General features: G+C 37.3%; 2 protein-coding genes and 2 pseudogenes across 2 annotated transcripts; 3 read left to right on the top strand and 1 right to left on the bottom strand.

Annotated features, from left to right (window-relative positions):
- Nucleotides 1-248: 248 nt before the first annotated feature.
- Nucleotides 249-7,451, top strand: LOC137748185 (disease resistance protein RPV1-like; annotated as a pseudogene).
- LOC137746823 (disease resistance protein RPV1-like) lies at nt 4,418-5,262 on the top strand (annotated as a pseudogene).
- A 4,472-nt stretch (nt 7,452-11,923) lies between the features above and the next one.
- Nucleotides 11,924-14,643, top strand: LOC137748960 (rho guanine nucleotide exchange factor 8-like). Its single transcript, XM_068489146.1, has 8 exons — nt 11,924-12,028; nt 12,135-12,436; nt 12,555-12,671; nt 12,792-12,937; nt 13,078-13,152; nt 13,241-13,516; nt 13,604-13,924; nt 14,033-14,643. Exons 2-8 carry the CDS (start codon nt 12,151-12,153, stop codon nt 14,414-14,416), a joined length of 1,605 nt encoding a protein of 534 aa, XP_068345247.1. The 5' UTR covers nt 11,924-12,028; nt 12,135-12,150; the 3' UTR covers nt 14,417-14,643.
- Nucleotides 14,644-15,083: 440 nt separating this feature from the next.
- LOC137748133 (probable protein ABIL5) lies at nt 15,084-17,541 on the bottom strand. The gene is made up of 8 exons (XM_068488220.1): nt 17,326-17,541; nt 16,486-16,568; nt 16,223-16,370; nt 16,018-16,117; nt 15,896-15,932; nt 15,643-15,779; nt 15,486-15,547; nt 15,084-15,380 (listed from the first exon to the last, which is right to left on the bottom strand). The coding sequence occupies exons 1-8, from the start codon at nt 17,425-17,427 to the stop codon at nt 15,291-15,293; spliced, it is 759 nt and encodes a 252-aa protein (XP_068344321.1). The 5' UTR covers nt 17,428-17,541; the 3' UTR covers nt 15,084-15,290.
- Between the last annotated feature and the right edge of the window lie 745 nt (nt 17,542-18,286).

Below are 18,286 nucleotides of genomic sequence, written 5' to 3'. Positions count from 1 at the left end.
AGGTAAGGTTTCAATAAAAAAAAAAATTTAATTTGGATTTGTGAAATTACATTATTGTCTATCAATTTTTTTATGTGATAGAAAATTAAATAGTTTTTTCATTTTTTTTATTGACAAAGAGTGTTTCATTAATTAATACGGATTATTGATATTAACTTTTGTTTTTATTGACCGAAGGATCTTGACTTGGGTTTAGGTATTTCAATGTGATTTGTTCGGCAACACAAACAGAACCACTGCCATTTTTTCAGTCTGTGATCTGAACCACCGCAGTGCAATAACAGTGGATACCGCCATGACAGCCCACGAAGCGTCCCCTTCTTCCTCCTCCAAGTCAAAACTTTGGAATTACAACGTGTTCTTGAGCTTCAGAGGCGAAGACACGCGCAAGGGCTTCACAGGCCATCTCCACGCGGCATTAAAAGACGGGATACCAGGCTTATATGGATGAAGACGATCTAAACAGAGGGGAAGAAATGAAAGAGGAACTGTTCCGGGCAATCGTAGGGTCGAGGATCTCTATCATTGTCTTCTCAAAAGGATATGCGGATTCGAGTTGGTGTCTTGACGAGCTAGTGAAGATCATGGAGTGCAGATCCAAACTGGGGCGACATGTTTTGCCAATATTCTATCATGTTGATCCTTCACATGTCAGGAAGCAGGACGGAGATTTAGCCAAAGCATTTCAGAAGCACAAGAAGCGCATCAGTAAAGAAAAAATGGCAAGAAACGTGAAGTTAAACGAGAAAGGGTAAAGCAGTGGAGAAAGGCTCTCACAAAAGCTGCAAATTTGGCTGGCCACCATCTTCAAATCACTGACAATAGGTAATCATCCACTTACTTTTCAAGATTTGAAACATTTTAGTGGACACGTGTAAGACAAGTGAGTATCACACACAAAGAGAAACAAAATACATTTACAAAATTAAGAAATAGATCTGGAATTTATACGTCTTTTAAGTTGTATTACTCTTATTAACTAGCTTAATTGATGCACCTTAATCTCTCATAGAAAACCTAATAGGGAAGCTAATTACCTTCTTTTAATTGTCTTGAGAGTATTTCTGCTCACCATTATTAGTTATGATGTACATTAACTATATACTTAATTATTTATCACTTGTCTTTTAGCCGAACTTTAGTTAATTGTTTTTCAAAATTAAAATTTTGTCTTCCCTATTCATTTCCTCGTAAACAAAACATATAACTCTCTCTGTCTCTCTTTCTTTCTGTGTCTTCCTTACCCCACCTTTTCTCCTTCCCACTCTCGCTTTCCTCTCCGATGAAACCCAGAAGCCATTGTTACTTTTCTCTCCGGAATTTACAGTTGTTCTCTCTTAGCATGGCTGCAAAGTTCAAAATATCCATTGAAAAATACTAGGGCAAATCCACGATTTGAATCTGTAACGGAAAAGATAACACAAGATCTGAAACTCACACCTTGACGCGGAAATGGGAGATTGATAACAAAAAATTAGGAAGAACAATTGGACCCATTTGCTGTATCGATTCAATTGAAGAGGTGTACGTGGCTAGAGAGTCCGGAGAGACTCGCTTTGCAAGCGAGTCCTTGTACCGTTTACCAACATTTACTTATTTGTTATGGATATTTTTTTGTTTTTTGTATTTTGTTTTAAGAGATTCTTTTTTCAAGCTCTTGGTGGAGTTGTGGCATCCTTCTCCTTTTTATTTGTTTAATTTAGTTTTACTTTATTTTTTCCTTTTTTTTCTTTGTCATCTTCCGAGAAATTTTAATCTCCACGAAAAAAACAATATCGGAGGTCATTGCCTACTATTTACTAATATTCACTATTTTAAAAATTTCCGTCTAATGCCGCATATTATTATAATTTATATCCAAAAAAAAGCATTATAATTTATAAGCCTCACACTTTTATATAATACAAGAAAAATGTGCACTGAAATACCAATTTTGTGAAATTCATATAAAAAATTTTGAGCAAATTGTAATACAAATAATGCAACTAAACGAAGTTAAACAAATAAAAAAAAAATCTTATATTAGCATTTTATTTTCCACTTTGAATTCTCATTTGTCTTTTTTTTTGTCTTATACCCATTCTCAGGTTAACTTTGGCCTCCTATATTGTTTTTATTGGGAAATTTTTTTCTAGGAACAGAATAGTGCATTTGAAAAAACACCGCAAGGAAAATTTAAAAGAAAGTTAAATTTGAAGATAACTCCACCGAAAGCTTCAGAACAGAATTTATTTAAACAAAAAAATCCATAACAAATTAGGAATGTTTAAAAGGCAATGTTTCAATAAAATAAAAAAAAAGCAATAATTGTTTGGTTAAAATCTGGAACATAAATTAGGGGCATATAAAAAAAGAGAAAAAGAAAATTCTCTACACATTAAATACATAAATATATGTGTAAGTTAATTCCACATGACATAAACGGAGTGAAAAAGGCATGTGGGAAAAGGCAAATGAGGAATGCGGCTAGCATTCCTCAAAACGTAAGCTGTAATTGGAGTTTAATTAATACAAGACAAATGGAAAATGTAGCTAGCGTTCCTCAAAACGTAAGCTGTAATTGGAGTTTAATTAATACACCAACTTTTTATATACCTATGAATGACGTTCTTTCTTTAGTTCAAGTTCGTCACAATAACATACTACCTAGTAGCTAGTTAGTGTGTGTGTACATATGAAGGAAAGAAAATTGTTTATGTAGTGATAGCTCATTGAGTCCCACTAATGTTGACGAATTTAATTTTCAGGAGCGAAGCAAAGTTTATTAGAGAAATTGTTCACAACATTATTACGAAATGGCTTCCGAGCACAAACGAACTAAATGTGGCTAAGTACCCGGTTGGAATCAATTCTCGCATTCAAGGTATTACCAGTCATCTTTCAAGTGGCGGATCAAATGTTCTCATGGTTGGAATTTGGGGTATGGGTGGATTGGGTAAAACAACAGCTGCCAAAGCCATTTACAACCAAATTCATCATATGTTCAAATTCAAAAGTTTCCTTGCGGACGTTAGCAACACTACAAATAAACACGGTCTGGTTTATTTGCAAAAAACACTAGTTTCTGACATCTTGAAAGAGAAGTTTGAAATAAGCAATGTTGATGGAGGTATCAGTCTGATTAAACAACAATTTTGACATAGAAGGGTACTTGTCATCATGGACAACATAGATGAAGTGGAACAACTAAATGCAATAGCTGGAAATCATGATTGGTTTGGTCCAGAAAGTAGAATTATCATAACGACAAGAGATGAACAGGTACTACACCAAGTTGGAGTGGACAAGATACATCAGCTTCATGAAATGAATGAAGAAGAAGCTGTGGAGCTCTTTAGTTGGCATGCCTTCAGTAATAGTCGACCTAATGAAGGATATCTTGTACTCTCAAGAAAGATCGTTTCTTACTGTGGAGGTTTGCCACTAGCACTTGAAGTTTTAGGCTCTTTTTTGATTAAAAGAACCATAGCAGAGTGGGAAAGTCAATTGGAAAAATTGAAAAGAACTCCTGAAGGAAAATAATAAAACCATTAAGAATAAGCTTTGAAGGGCTAGACGATACACAGAAGGCTATATTCCTTGACATATCTTGTTTCTTTATTGGATGGGATAAAGACTATGTCACAAAAGTATTAGATGGATGTGAATTGTCTGCAACAATAGGGATCAGTGTCCTTCGCCAACGATGTCTTGTAACTTTTGAACGCAACGAGTTGAATATGCATGATTTGCTTCGAGAAATGGCCAAAGTAATCATTTCTGAAAGATCCGCTGGCCATCCTGAAAGATGCAGTAGACTGTGGAACCCTCAACTGGTAACCGAAGTATTGACAGATAAATCCGTAAGTACACTTCCAATAAAATTTTGTATTAATGCACCGTAAAAGAAAAGCATTATACATTATACCACGTATGTCTATTAAATATATTAAACAACATTCCAGCGTAAATATATGTGGTTGTAAAAAGACGAAAGTACATGCAGACAATCCTTTTCTTACCCAATATGACGTGTTGTTAACAGGGAACCGAAGAAGTTGAAGGACTTGCTCTACATTTGTCAATACAAGATTTCGAAAGGTATGCGTTCAGTACAGAAGCATTTGCAAATATGAAGAATTTGAGATTGCTTCAACTCATCAACGTGCAGCTCATTGGAGTATACAAAAATGTTCCCATAAAGTTAATATGGTTGTGTTGGCGTGGATTCCCTTTGAAGTCCATACCAGGTGACTTTTTTAATCTAGAGAAACTGGTTTTTCTAGACATGCGGGGTAGCCAATTGGTACAAGTTTGGGAGGGTTCCAAGGTACAATCTTTTACACACAATGATGTTCTGTTTCTATTTGTTTTTCAATTTCCTTCTCTTTATCTATGAGATCTTTCTTTTGGATATTAATTTTAATTTTCCTTTGGTTTTCTGCAACAGTTGCTTCAGAAGTTGAAAATCATTGATCTCAGTTTTTCCTTTTTCTTAATTAAGTCACCGACTTTTCACAACTCCCAAATCTTGAAGAGTTGATATTGGAAGGCTGTGACAAACTGTCCGAGATTCACCCCTCCATTGGTCATCTTACAAGACTTACTTTGGTGAACCTTACAGGATGCAAAATGCTTAGTTCTCTTCCGGGGGATTTCTGTAAGTTAAAATCTGTTGAGACTCTTCTTCTTAATGGATGTTTACAATTCAGAGAAGTGCATGAGGATTTAGGGGAGATGATATCATTGAGAATACTTGAAGCAGATTATACAGCCATAAGACAAGTACCACCTTCCATAGTAGGATTGAAGAATCTCACTCGTTTATCCCTTCAAGGTGAGAAAAGTATTCTGCCCTTTTCGTTACGGGGATTAAACTCTTTAAGGGAATTAAATCTCTCACAGTGCGAATTATCTGATGATGAAATCCCTAAGGGTCTTGGGAGTCTAATTTCTTTACAAGATTTGCATCTTGAAGAGAATCATTTGCATATCCTACACAACCTTAGTGGTCTTTCGAAGCTTGAAACATTGAGGTTAAATAATTGCTATAAACTTCGTACAATCTGTGATTTACCCACAAATTTGAAATTTTTGCATGCGCGTGGGTGCCCTTCATTGGTTAAAATGTTGGACTTTTCGAAAATGTCAAATATGAGAGAACTGGATGTAAGTGATTCACGCGAACTCCGTGAGGTTCCAGGCTTGGATGAATCATTAGACTCCATGACACTGATTGATATGAAATAGTGCACCAAACTCACGGCTGATTTTATGAAGAACATCGTACGGGTATCTCTCTCTCGTTGCCTTCCTATCGTGCACATGCACACACAAACTCACATGTACATGTCTATACATATGACACTTGCATTGTGTATATAGGGATGGACTTCTTGCAGATTTGGAGGCATTTTCCTCCTTGGGAATTATGTTCCTGATTGGTTTAAGTTTGTCAACAATGGCAATAAACTCTTTAATCACGTAAAATATATGCAGATAATCCTTTTCTTACCCAATATAAGGTTTTGTTAACAGGGAATTGAAGGAGTTAAAGGACTTGGTCTACATTTGTCAATACAAGATTCCGTTGGCTATGCGTTCAGGTTCAGTACAGAAGCATTTGTAAATACGGAGAAACCAAGATTGCTTCAGCTCAATGGAGAATACGAACATATTCTCAAGAAGTTAATGTGGTTGAGCTGGCATGTGAGCTGCCATGGATGCCGATTGAAGTCCATACCGGATGACTTTTTAAATCAAGAGAAACTAGTTTTTTAGACATGCAGCGTAGCAGATTGGTACAAGTTTGGGAGGGTTACAAGGTACATTCAATTACACCGACGATATTCTATTTCAATTTGTTTTTGGATTTTCTTCTCCTTTTTTATATGATCTTTCTTTTGGATATTAATTTCAAATTTTCCTTTGATTTTGTGCAACAGTCGCTTCAAAAGTTGAAAATCATTAATCTCAGTTATTCCATGTTCTTACAAAAATCACCGGACTTTTCACAAGTTCCAAATCTTGAAGAGTTGATATTGGAAGGGTGTTCTAGTTTGTCCGAGATTCACCCCTCCGTTGGTCATCTTAAAAGACTTTCTTTGGTGAACCTCAAAAGATGCCGTAAGCTTATTTCTCTTCCAAGGGATTTCTATAAATTGAAATCTGTTGAGACTCTTCTTCTTAATGACTGTTCAAAATTCATAGAACTGCATGAGGATATAGGGGAGATGAAATCACTGAGAACACTTGAAGCAGAGGATACATCCATAAGAGAAGTACCACCTTCCATTGTAGGATTGAAGAATCTCACTCGTTTATCTCTGAAGGGGACTATGAGGGGTATTCAATTGCCCCATTCGTTAAGAGAATTTGATCCCACATACGGAGCATTAGATGATGCAATTAAGGATTTTGGCAGTCTAATTTATTTACAACATTTGCGTCTTTTAGATAATGAGTTTCATAGCGTACCAAACCTCAGTGGTCTTTCAAAGCTCGAAATATTGTGGTTAAATGGATGCAGATATCTTCGTACAATCCCTGATTTACCACCAAATTTGAAAGTTCTATTTGCCGATGATTGCCCTGCATTGGAAACAATGCCAGATTTTTCGGAAATGTCAAATATGAGAGAACTGGATGTAAGTAATTCAGCCAAACTCACTAAGGTTCCAGGCTTGGATAAGTCATTATACTCCATGACGTGGATTGATATGCATGGCTGCCCCAATCTCACAGCTGATTTTAGGAAGAACATCCTACAGGTATCTCTCTCTCTCTCTCTCTCTCTCTCTCTCTCTCATTGCCTTCCTATCGTGCACATGCACACACAAACGCACATGTACATGTGTATATATATGACACTAGTATAATTGTATTGTATACGTAGGGATGGACTTCTAGTGGATTTGGTGGCACTTTCGTCCATTGGAATTATGTTCTTGATTGGCTTGAGTTTGTCAGCGAGGGCACTAAAATCAGTTTTGATATTCCCCTAAGTGATGGTTGTAATTTTGAAGGGTTGACTATGTTCTGCTCATATAGCTCACGCAAAAAAACTGGTGATCCCGTGCGTATTGCCATTACTGTTATAAAGAATACCAAGTGTATTCAGTTGCAAGCCTACATGGTCAAAGAAGATCGGAATAGAATATCCTACAAACCTGAATCCCATCATATTTGGCAGGGACAATTATCGAACGATAAGCTCAATTTGCAAGGCGGGGATAGAGTTGAAGTTGGTATAGATTTTTTTAATGCAAGAGTGAATAGAGTAGGGGTTAATTTAGTATGAGACAAACCTATGAAGGAAAACATGCATGATTTGGACAAAGCTGGTTATGCTTTTACCAGCATCCAGCTTGGTTCGGTTGTGAGGCACAATCAAGGTGGTGAAGCATCGTCATCATCACGCTCGTCATCACGCTCATCATCACGTATCTAAGCCAGATCACAGTCAGTTCATCAAATGCCTCTTTTGTTTTTCGCTTTCTCTGTTCGATAATGAAGGCAAGTACATATTTCATACTTATTTCAGATTCATATGATTTTTTCAATTAGTTATTCAGAATTTTGAAGATATATTGCATATAGAAACATTTCAACATTACAACAAGCCATATAAGACATTCATCCAAATATTTGACAAATACTACTCGAATTCGCACAAATACCTGCCCTGCTTCCACCACATATTCCAGGAATTTACTTTTAAGGTTAGAAAATAATGATAGCCTCAAGATGCCAGTCAATATATAGTTTCTACTACCTTTTCATTAATCTTGACTTGCCCTGACATATTACCCAAAGATTGACTCTACATTTTCGTAGAAGATTTATTACCTTTTCTTTACTACCTTTGTAGTCGATGAACTTGTTTGATTCAAGTTTAATTATGCAACCTTACACCTGCCCCATCTACAATATATATGCACCACTAGAAATAATCAGTGAACAAATCCAGGTGTAAAAACATCGGTCTCCTCTTGACCCCTTCCTCACAACTACTTAACATAAAAGTAAACTTAATATTACAAAAAACCTGGATGCAGCAGGATAATGGTAAAATTTAATAACGACCTGCAAGCTTGACATGAATGAAAATCCACCTTCTTTTGGCCCTTGTATTTGTTGCAGAGCTACTAGGTTTGTCTTGAGTTCTTTCATCAAGGGAATTTGCCTTACGAGTGTTGTCTGCCTCACTTTTTTGATAAGATTTATCCTCGTCATTTGCTATCAATTGAAGGTTTTGCTGCCTTCCAACTGGTCCATCCTCGGTATTTCTGGCAATAGGCCCATTTCTCTTAGAGCTAACGTCAGAGTAATCAGCCAATGATTGCATCTCGCCCGTGAGTTATGCATGCTGCGCAATCACTCCCTAACAGTCACCTCCAATGATTGCATCTTGCCCATGAGTGATTGAACAACACCTCCTAATACAGTCACACTTTAGGACTCACATACTGTTTCATTACGTATAGTAGCTTTACCTTCCAAATGGAGCTGCCAAACAAAAAGTAGGACAAACAAAAGATGTTCAGTTTACTCAAAACGTGACCTTTATCCATGCACCAGTTTTGCCCGAATCTCTTAAGAAAGGGGCACACGAGAGACACATAAAACTTATTGTGAAATTCATATTGAGTTTCATGAAAAAGTTGTTATATCTAGTGCAATCTATAAATAGTCTTCTGTCGGATTATCCAAAATTGTAGATGGAAGATGTCTTTAAATTTGTAGGGCAGTTCATGTTAAGATAAAAAATCTCCTGCGCAAGACTAAGAATTGATGAATTTCTTAATAGCAAATCTCTGAAATTTTCTCCACTCTCAAACATTTTGCCATCATCTGCTCTCCGACCCGTGTTCTGAAGCTTCTTCTGCAATTTTGGTTTCTATTTCTTGTTTAGGGCTCAGTGGTGTGGCATCACATACAGAACTTTTGAAATTACTGCAATGTCCTGTGATTAAAAAAGGAAACAGGTTAACTAATATCAACATTTATGAACATAGAGCTAACCTAAAATCAACATTTATCAACATAAAACTAAACTGGATAATACAGGGCCCCCAAACGGTCGAAATCACATGCGGGTACTAGGGCAACAATTATAAACTGGATTATATTCCGGCACTGATGACTAAACTGTCTTCTTCCTGACCGCATTGAGGTTTCAGGATTACCTAGCTAATGTGTTCATCTAGACATTTGGAGTTGTCAGAAAAACGTCACACTTCATGATTTTGTAATTTAAGCATTTCTTTAGCTAGTTGTGCTTATGAATAATAGATGTTACCCTCTTGTTTTCTTGTCAATGCACGTCCTTATTAAAAGCGCTAATGAGCAAGAAAACAGATGTGGTAACACGCAACGTTTCCTTGTCAATGAACGTTCTCATTTTACAACCATACTTATAGTCAACGGTGGCCATTACATAATCAAGTTACTTAGTTATTCAAGAAGGTCATACCTCCACTCTGAGATACATAGGCATCTGTTTCTTCTTCCTTAGGGTTTTGGTCTGCAAGACCAGCTTTGATTGGGGAAGCATCACTCTTCTCACTTTCTTCACTCACAACATTTCTGTTCTGCATAAAACAAACATTAGCTTCTAAAAGTTACATTTTGTATGGCGAAAAAAGAAAGCAGAAATTTTCTAAAAATGATTTTGAGACAAGGAAGACATACAATTGATTTAGTTTCATAGGCTCTTAGGCTGGATCTCTTGCATTAAGAGATTTCTTTTCCGCTCAGTTGAGTTACATGCTACATTCTGAGATGAGGGTTTTGAGATTGCCATTGTCGCAGTACTTGGTTGCCGAGACATTAAATTCTTTGTGATGTTTCTCTGGTGAGTTCCTACAACCGAAGTCACCTTGTGGATTTTATCAACTTTCTTGTCAATTGCCACCTTTCTATGTGCTTAGAGATCTGCAGGATGAGAAGCTTTCAACTTTCTTGAAGCCTTTTATTTCGTCTTGGCCTCTCTTTCTTCAGGTTTCTTTGCAGCCACTTTCCAGTTTTAGCTTGTTCTTCATGGTCAAGCCTTTTGCTTGGAGTCTCTTCGGCTTCCATTTTTCGGTGCATTTTTGCAGACTACAAACCTCCTTCTTGTGCTCCCAAACTTTTTAGCATCATTTTGGTGTAGAAAGCCTCCTCTCCTCGGACTAATATTGTGCACGAGGCTCCTCCAATTCCATAGATGAAACAGGAAGAGCCTTACAAGCACAATGGGAGGGCTATCATTAGTGAATCTTTCAGTGGAACCGGAGTGATTCAAATCTTTCCATGGAACCGGAGTGATTGGAATGACAAATCAGGCCTATGCTCTTCCACAGAGCTGCCTTTCAAAAGTCCTTTAAATCGCATCGTTTCAAGAACTTCCCTCAAGGTCCTCTTTTCATGATCAACGTTTGAGCCTAAGTTTGAGGGGTTTTTAACTCTCGTCTCTGCTGACTTGAAAAAGTATTCTCACCTTCCTCGGACTGTTTCTTCAGAGCGGCCTGCAAAGATCTCGAGTGGTACTCTTCGATTCCCATGAGCTTGGCAATCAGACTCGGCCCTTTCCCCGCCTTGTGCAACGCAGCTGTTGTTGCAACGGTGGAGTCACTGGTGGTATGAAACATATAATCTTTATCATTTGGTGGAGCAACTCGAACATAGTTTCACCATTATTAAACAAAATTTAATTCCTTTGTGTGCCCTCCTGGTGAAGCTGCTTTAGAGTTTAGACCTGGAAATTAAAATAGTTGTTTGTGTTGTGACCATCACGTCTTTCAATTTCTAAATCCCAAAAAAGAAACAGTAAGAACAATTTCATAATTTCACACATGTAATCTTTGTGTGCAAAGCACTGCAGACCCAAATGATTACAAGAAGCAAATGACGCAAAAATCATGTGTGTACACATGAACCAAGATACTATAACTCCAAGGTTCTTTTTTATAAATATTAATCATTCGTGAGATTTAAACTCGTAATTCTTTCAACAAAGTGCAATTTGATGCCACTAGATTAACTTGGTCACATGCTTTAACGAAGTGATGTTGAGCTTTTTGTTTTTCGTGATTTTTAAACTTTGAATTTACTTTAACAAAGTAAAGACTGAGTGTTGCTAGACCAAATAGTCATATGTAAGTTCTGATGAACTTAAAAAATTTGATTCTAAAACCACATGGGATGACACAAACAAGATTTTTTTCAATGTGTACCCGTCACATTCTCGCATCGTATTATCAGTTCACCATTATTACAACACATGTTTAATTTATTTGGCTATACTATCTTCTAAAATATAAACTTGTAGCCAACACATTAATAATCCGTAAATTAGTAATAGTAACACCACGTGACATTAACGGTACACCATTTCATTCCGCCACGGGTTGATCGGAAAATACCAAAGAGCATGTAAGAGTTTTGCCCAAAGACTTGATCATTAGGAGTAAACGAAACATTATTAGCAAAAAGCAGTCAAATTAGCTTAGAATTGGCGACGACCATTTCATGCAAAAATAGTAATATACAACCATCGGTTGTCCATTTTTACCGTCAAAACGCGTAGGTTAAAAGTACAGAAAGTGTTAATCAAAATTATCACCAATCCCTCTATAAAAACAAACTTAAAGAACAGAAAACTTATTAACCACCATTCATCCAAGAAACAAAATCAGCCCCAGAAAAAAAAAAAAATTCAGTAATTAATCTTTTTTCTGAATTAATCTTAATTAATTCACCTTAATTACGTCAACCCCACATTCTGTTTTTGTTTCTCAAAACATATGCACCCCACGTTCTTTAGCTGCAGAAACAGAAAACTGCACTAATCACCTCAGCTTCTTTTTCCCAATTTCTTCAAACTTTTCGAAGTCGAAAAGCAAAATTCCAAAATACCCTTTTCATAATTTCTAACATCTCTCAATCCCTCTCCGTTGGGAGAGAAGAAAAGAAAACTACTAAAAGAAAACTATCTCCCCTCAAAATCTCTCCTTTCTCCCACACAACAACATCCATTGTCGTTGTTTGTTTCCCAAGAAAGACGAAGGTGAAGAAATATTTCCTACTTTTTCCTTTTTTCTTTCCAGTATTCTCATAGGATTTTTAAGATTGTTGTTATAACTTTAGATTGTGTAATCTCGAACGAAATTAAGGTCTTCGAGTTCCACAATGGTCCGAGCTCTTACATCCCAACAACAAACAGTGCAGAAGACAAAATCCTTCCAGATGAAACGAATGTTTGAGATCCCAAGACACCTTCAGAATTTGATCTTTGAGAATGGGCAGGACAGGGAGGGAGATAGCGATACCGCTCAGTTACTGAGTCCCAAGATTACACCAGAGAGCGGCCCGGTGGAGACACAAGGAACGTGGGGATCTGATCGCGATAATGGTGCAGATGAAGGCACAGATGAAGGCGAAAAGGTGAAAATTCCTAAATCCAAGAGGCCTTCAGGTAAATATTTTGTTGCAAATATAATTTTTACATGCTGTATATATTTCTTATCAGTTGTCACAATGGTAGCTAGATGAAAGATCAATTTTGATAAATTGTATGAATATTTTGTGTTTAGATATGGAAATGATGAAGGAAAGGTTCTCTAAGCTGCTTTTGGGGGAAGATATGTCCGGTGGTGGAAAGGGCGTCTCTTCGGCGTTGGCTTTATCAAATGCCATAACCAACCTAGCAGGTACAAATTTATGCCTTACGGCAACTGCATTAATATATTTGCAAGTTAAAATACCAAATCCAAACGAGGGTAATTCTGATAGGGTTCTTTGCTTTCTCCTTTGTTCCTATGACAACACAGCATCTGTTTTCGGAGAACAAAGGAAACTGGAGCCTATGTCTTCGGAAGCGAAAGCACGGTGGGTGAAAGAAATAGGTTGGCTTTTGTCTGTGACAGATCACATTGTTGAATTCGTCCCTTCGCAACAGAATGGAACAAACATGGAGGTTTTATCTCTCTCTCTCTCTCTCTCTCTCTCTCTCTCTCTCCCCTTGTCAGATTGTCCAATGCCATATATTTTCACATAGCTCAAAATTCCAAACTTGTAGGGTTCTAAATTCTTTTTGTTTTCTTTTTGACATGATAGATAATGGTGACCCGGCAAAGAAATGATCTGCACATGAACGTTCCTGCCTTGCGCAAGCTCGATGCAATGCTTATTGTAAGTACCTTCATCCCTCACCTACTTCCTGGTTTAGCTAGAAAATATCAGAATTATACACCTATTGCTAATCGGTTATACGAAACAGGGTCACTTGGATAGCTTTGGAACCCCAAATGAGTTCTGGTATGTGAAAAAAGGAGCCCAAGATTCTGAAAATGATGATAATTCCCAGAGAAATGACGAGAAATGGTGGAAACCCGCGGTTAAAGTTCCACCCGAAGGGCTTTCAGATGAATGCCGAAGGTGGATGCAATTTCAGAAGGAATCTGTGAACCAAGTACTAAAAGCAGCAATGGCCATCAACGCGCAAGTGCTAGCCGAAATGGGCATACCCGAAAACTACATTGAATCCCTTCCCAAGGTATAACACGTAACACTCATTCTAATTAGTCTCCAAGATATTGTTTTCGTAATGGACAGAACGGTTGACTTTGTTTTCTTTTGACAGAATGGTAGGGCTAGCCTCGGTGATTCGATCTATAAGAGCATAACGGTGGACCACTTTGATCCTCTGGAGTTCTTTGGCTCCATGGACATGTCCACAGAGCACAAAGTGCTTGACCTCAAAGACCGAATTGAGGCCTCTATTGTAATTTGGAAGCAAAAGATGAACCAAAAGAATGGAAAGTCTTCGTGGAGTTCGGTCGTGAGCTTGGAGAAGAGAGAGCTCTTTGAAGAGAGAGTAGAGACTATCTTGCTTCTATTGAAACAGAAATTCCCAGGAATCCCACAATCTGCGCTTGACATAAGTAAAATTCAATTCAATATGGTAAGAACTAAACTGCCGAACATACAAACATATTTTGCTCCTTTACATCTTGTGCTTGTTAACTTGTTTTTCAAATCTAATAACCGCGTTTCTTTTGTCTCTACGCAGGATGTAGGGTACGCTATCCTAGAGAGCTATTCGAGGGTGATCGAAAGCTTGGCCTTCAAAGTCATGTCCATGATCGAAGATGTGCTTTACACTGATTCTCAAGCTCGAAAATCATCATCAAACATGAGGCTTTCAATGGATTCTAGGGAAGATGGAGACGTGACACCAACAAAGACACTGTTTGAGTTCATGGATTGGAATGCAGAAACGGAAGAGAATGACATAGACAACGATAGCTCAGCAGGCAACAAGGAGAGCTGCTTTAATGAAGACCGTGACAAGATCATGAGCAAACCTCCCGCTAGCATAAACACCAAGAGATTTTCATACTTGGAGAAGCTTGAGAAGTTGAGTGGTCTAAGAAGTCCAACAGCTCGGCATTGATGGAAAAATTGAAGAACAAAGGAGAGAGAGGGGCAGATAGACATAGAGAGAGATACAGATATACTTCTAAGTAGTGTGCTTGTTCTTCCATCCTATTGAAGGATTGGGAAGTTTCTTGGGTGTTTGTAATTAGTGGGTTTTTGATGCATTTGAGAATTGGGATGTGGTTATTCTGATCTTTGCTGGTTGTTCGAAACAGTAATACATGTATTCTAGTTTTTCTCAAAGGCTGTATGGTCTTTGTTCCTTTTTTTCGCTTGACAAATTTTGTTCTCAAGTCTCAACTAAACCGTAGTTTAGTTGGCTAAGACAATATGCCTTCCCCTCTGCACCCAAAGTTTCAATCGTTTAGATTAGACTATCACTCGAACAAAATTTAAAATGCCTCAACTTGACCATAAAAGTAAAACCATCGCCACAAGAACCTACCCTGTTTCGCTGCCGACCCTTTTCCAGTTGGTGGCAAGAGTCAGACACTCTCCTAGTAGAGAAAAACCTAGTGAGATTGAAATTCCGAATTCTTACCAAGTTACCAACCAGCACTCTTCGCTATGAAATTGGCAATGTTGGAGCATCCTTCGGGATATTGTGCTTGATGTGCACTAAGTTTAAAATTTATGCAACGAAAGGACATAAACTTTGCGGATGCAACTCACTATGTAAAATGCTGGTAGAAAAACATTGGAATTGGATATTGCTGATTTGTGTATCCCAGTCGCTTTAAAACCCGAAACATTGTTATCGATGATTTTGGAATCAACTTTGATTAATTTCATTTACACAACCATAACAATCATCCCTAGCCACTGAGAAAGAAAGAAAGATAAGCTTGGAATAATCTAACAATGTGGTACAAATCGCCTTCTTCTCTTTTTCATACCCTTCTTTTTGCTCGTCTAATGAGTGCCAAGATGTCATTACTGTGCCCAGATTTCTTGAGGCGGCCAGTAATCTTCCGAGATTCCTTCAAAACAACACAAGAAGAGACATGCTATAATGGAAGGAATAGGAGACAAATTAATTGTAGAAAACGTCGTATAATAAACATATTATGTTTGTGTCAACTCACCTGGAAATGAAATGTAGGGTTTGGACCTCTAGACAGGATTGAGAGGCCATCACGAACCGGCACTAGAGTCAAATAATCGACGTTAAAGATTGAGAGTCCCAAATCATATGTGCTAGATTATGTTGAAGACCATTCATAAAACTAAAGATCATGTTACCTAAAACTGAATTGTTTTCGTCCTTGGACAATGACCGTTTGTGAGACGAGGTGTACAAGACAAGTGGCATTGCTACATCTTTGCCAAGATCTTGCTTGTCAATGGTTTTACGAGAGGCTGGATTTCCTGTAATAGCCCTGCATAAATGATCAAATTCATCAAATTTAAAGATTGTTTATCAATGCACAACATCCTGTAGCCAAATAAAATTAAAACAATTTTTGCTATGAAATTATGAAGACGAAAACTTTACCTCAAATCTTCACTGGGCTTCTCAGCTTCTTCGGTAGCTGATCACAAAACAAAGAATTAGAAGGTGAAAAAAATGAAGACTATGAACATCTTTGCAAGTAGCACAGCAGTTTCGGATTTTACCTGCAGATAAAAACCGTGCTTTATTCTGCGGGATAATGTCCTTCCATCGGAATCTAGGCAGAGAAAATTTGTGGGTGTATTGTTCACATAAGAACATCCTCTGACAAACACAAAGCATACTGATTAGTGATTGCTGCAATTACATAAACCCATGTATTAACTAACATATAAGCTAGCTAGATTGATATAAGGTGGTAGTAACAACTTGTTTGAGGCAGTCAATTCGAATCTCAGCCTCCGAAAATGTGTTAGTTTCGGAAATGAGGCCGTTGAGGTTGGCAGAAACGCATCCAAGATGATCGACAACAGTCACCACAGCTCTGCATATGTACTCTTTGGTGTTTTCCATCACACTGCAAAATTTGAATTAAGAAAAAAAAGTTGAACTCTTGTTCATGGGGTGAGGGCTAAAAAGGTCATTGTATGGAGGCCATTGGAATTTAACTAGGTTTGTTTAGAGGGACTCACACTTTCTTTTCTTTGGTCTTTAGGAAGGTTGATTCACAGTAGTCAGCAGCATAGTGAAGTTGTGAGCGCAGGTCTCTTAGTTCCTTCAAGTTCAACCCACAAACAAAAAGGATTTCAGTAAACTAGAAAAAATACCATTTCTCGTTTAGAAGTGCTTTTTTAAAATGGTTGAAAATGCTTTGGGTGAAAATATTTTTGGAAGCAATCTTTAGTAAAAATGCAAGTAAATTTGCAAAAGCACTTGAACTGCTTTTTGCAAAAAGTGCTTCAAGTGCTTTTAGAACTTAAAAACACATCTTGTGAAAGCGTTTTCAGCCATTTTTTCTAAAACCATTTCCAATCCTTGCAAAGTTTGTTTTTTATTTTCTAAAGTATTGGGTTTGACTTGTTTGTGTTATCAAAAGCTTACCCGTGAACAACCCGAATGAATTTGGCACTTTCATAAGAAATAAAACAAGATAAAAAGCAAAAAAGAAAAATATGGACAATAATTTATGCTATTTTTAATAAACATTTTGTTTTTCGTTTTGTGCTTTTATTTTTTTGCTAGAAATTAAGGGAAAGCACATGGGAGGAAATTCCGAAGGAGAGATGGGAGATGGCGGAAGGGTGGAGGGTGGGACGACGGAGAAAACAAAAGAGAATGCATTACAGAAAAACTTGAGAGCGAATACAACTTAAAACTGTCTCAGGTTTGTAGTTTTCATCTTGTGTACCATTTCATATACAAGTCTTCTACATATCTCACATCACTCTTCCTCCACCTCTAAAAACTAAAACAAAAAATGAAATGGTTATCAGACGACGACGAAGTTTTAATGTTGCGTTGAGAAAACGTACCTGAAGAGACTTATCAAAGCTTACAATGTCCTTAGACTCTGCCTCTGATTCTTGCCCTCTCCCTGAGGGGGACTTGGAGTTGCTCTGCATCTCCTCCTCCATGTTTGAAACTTGAAAACTTTGAGAAAGGGATAATGGTACAATTACAGTGGGGTGGGTGGCTTGCTTTTGTTTTGAGCGAGAGAAGGAGACACGGAGATTGTGACTATACAGATAGACACGTGATATATAGAGAAATAGAGATGATGAGCATGGAAGCACAGAGAAAACTATAAAAAATAAAACACATTAATAGAGAAGAGAGAGATTCTTCTCCATGTCATGACCACAAGAAATTTTTTGTTATGTCGAGAACACGTTTCGTTACATCAAATGCCATAAAATAAGTGATTGAATTTTTTTTTAAGTATCCAATTACTTATATTATGACATTTGGTGTATCTAGTGGTGGATTCAAAATTCGGAGTTTTTAGTCTTTTAGATAGAAACGGATTGCAAAGTACGAAATATTTTTCGGTTTATTCATCGCATTTCGTCGAATACTAGATGGACTTGTTGTCGTGAGTCACATACCATGGTTCGCACATGTCAACAAATATTGACATATGCCGAAGCTATCTAATGAGTGAGATCAAGAGAATTTGTTAAGTGTTTTCAACACAATATGTTAAAATATGCCAAACAGGTATTTCATCAATAACTTGGTAGGTACAAAAATGACATGTACAAAACATTCAGATGGTCAGACCTTCACATATATATTTATCGAACTCCGAGTGATCATAAGACTAACTTGGTCTCAATCTGCATCTACCTCTTGACGGACCAGACCATGTTCTTGACATAATGAAAAATCTCTACATGATCACAGCAGCATGTGTATCAAGAAAGAGAAAGATGACAAAAACAGAGTTTTCAGCCCGTGATTCTGTGTTCTTTGCCTTTTATTCTGTTTAGCTTT

Source organism: Pyrus communis, chromosome 10 (genome assembly GCF_963583255.1).
Source record: "Pyrus communis chromosome 10, drPyrComm1.1, whole genome shotgun sequence".
NCBI classification, from domain to species: Eukaryota; Viridiplantae; Streptophyta; class Magnoliopsida; order Rosales; family Rosaceae; genus Pyrus; species Pyrus communis.
This window is presented reverse-complemented; position numbering and strand designations above follow the sequence as displayed.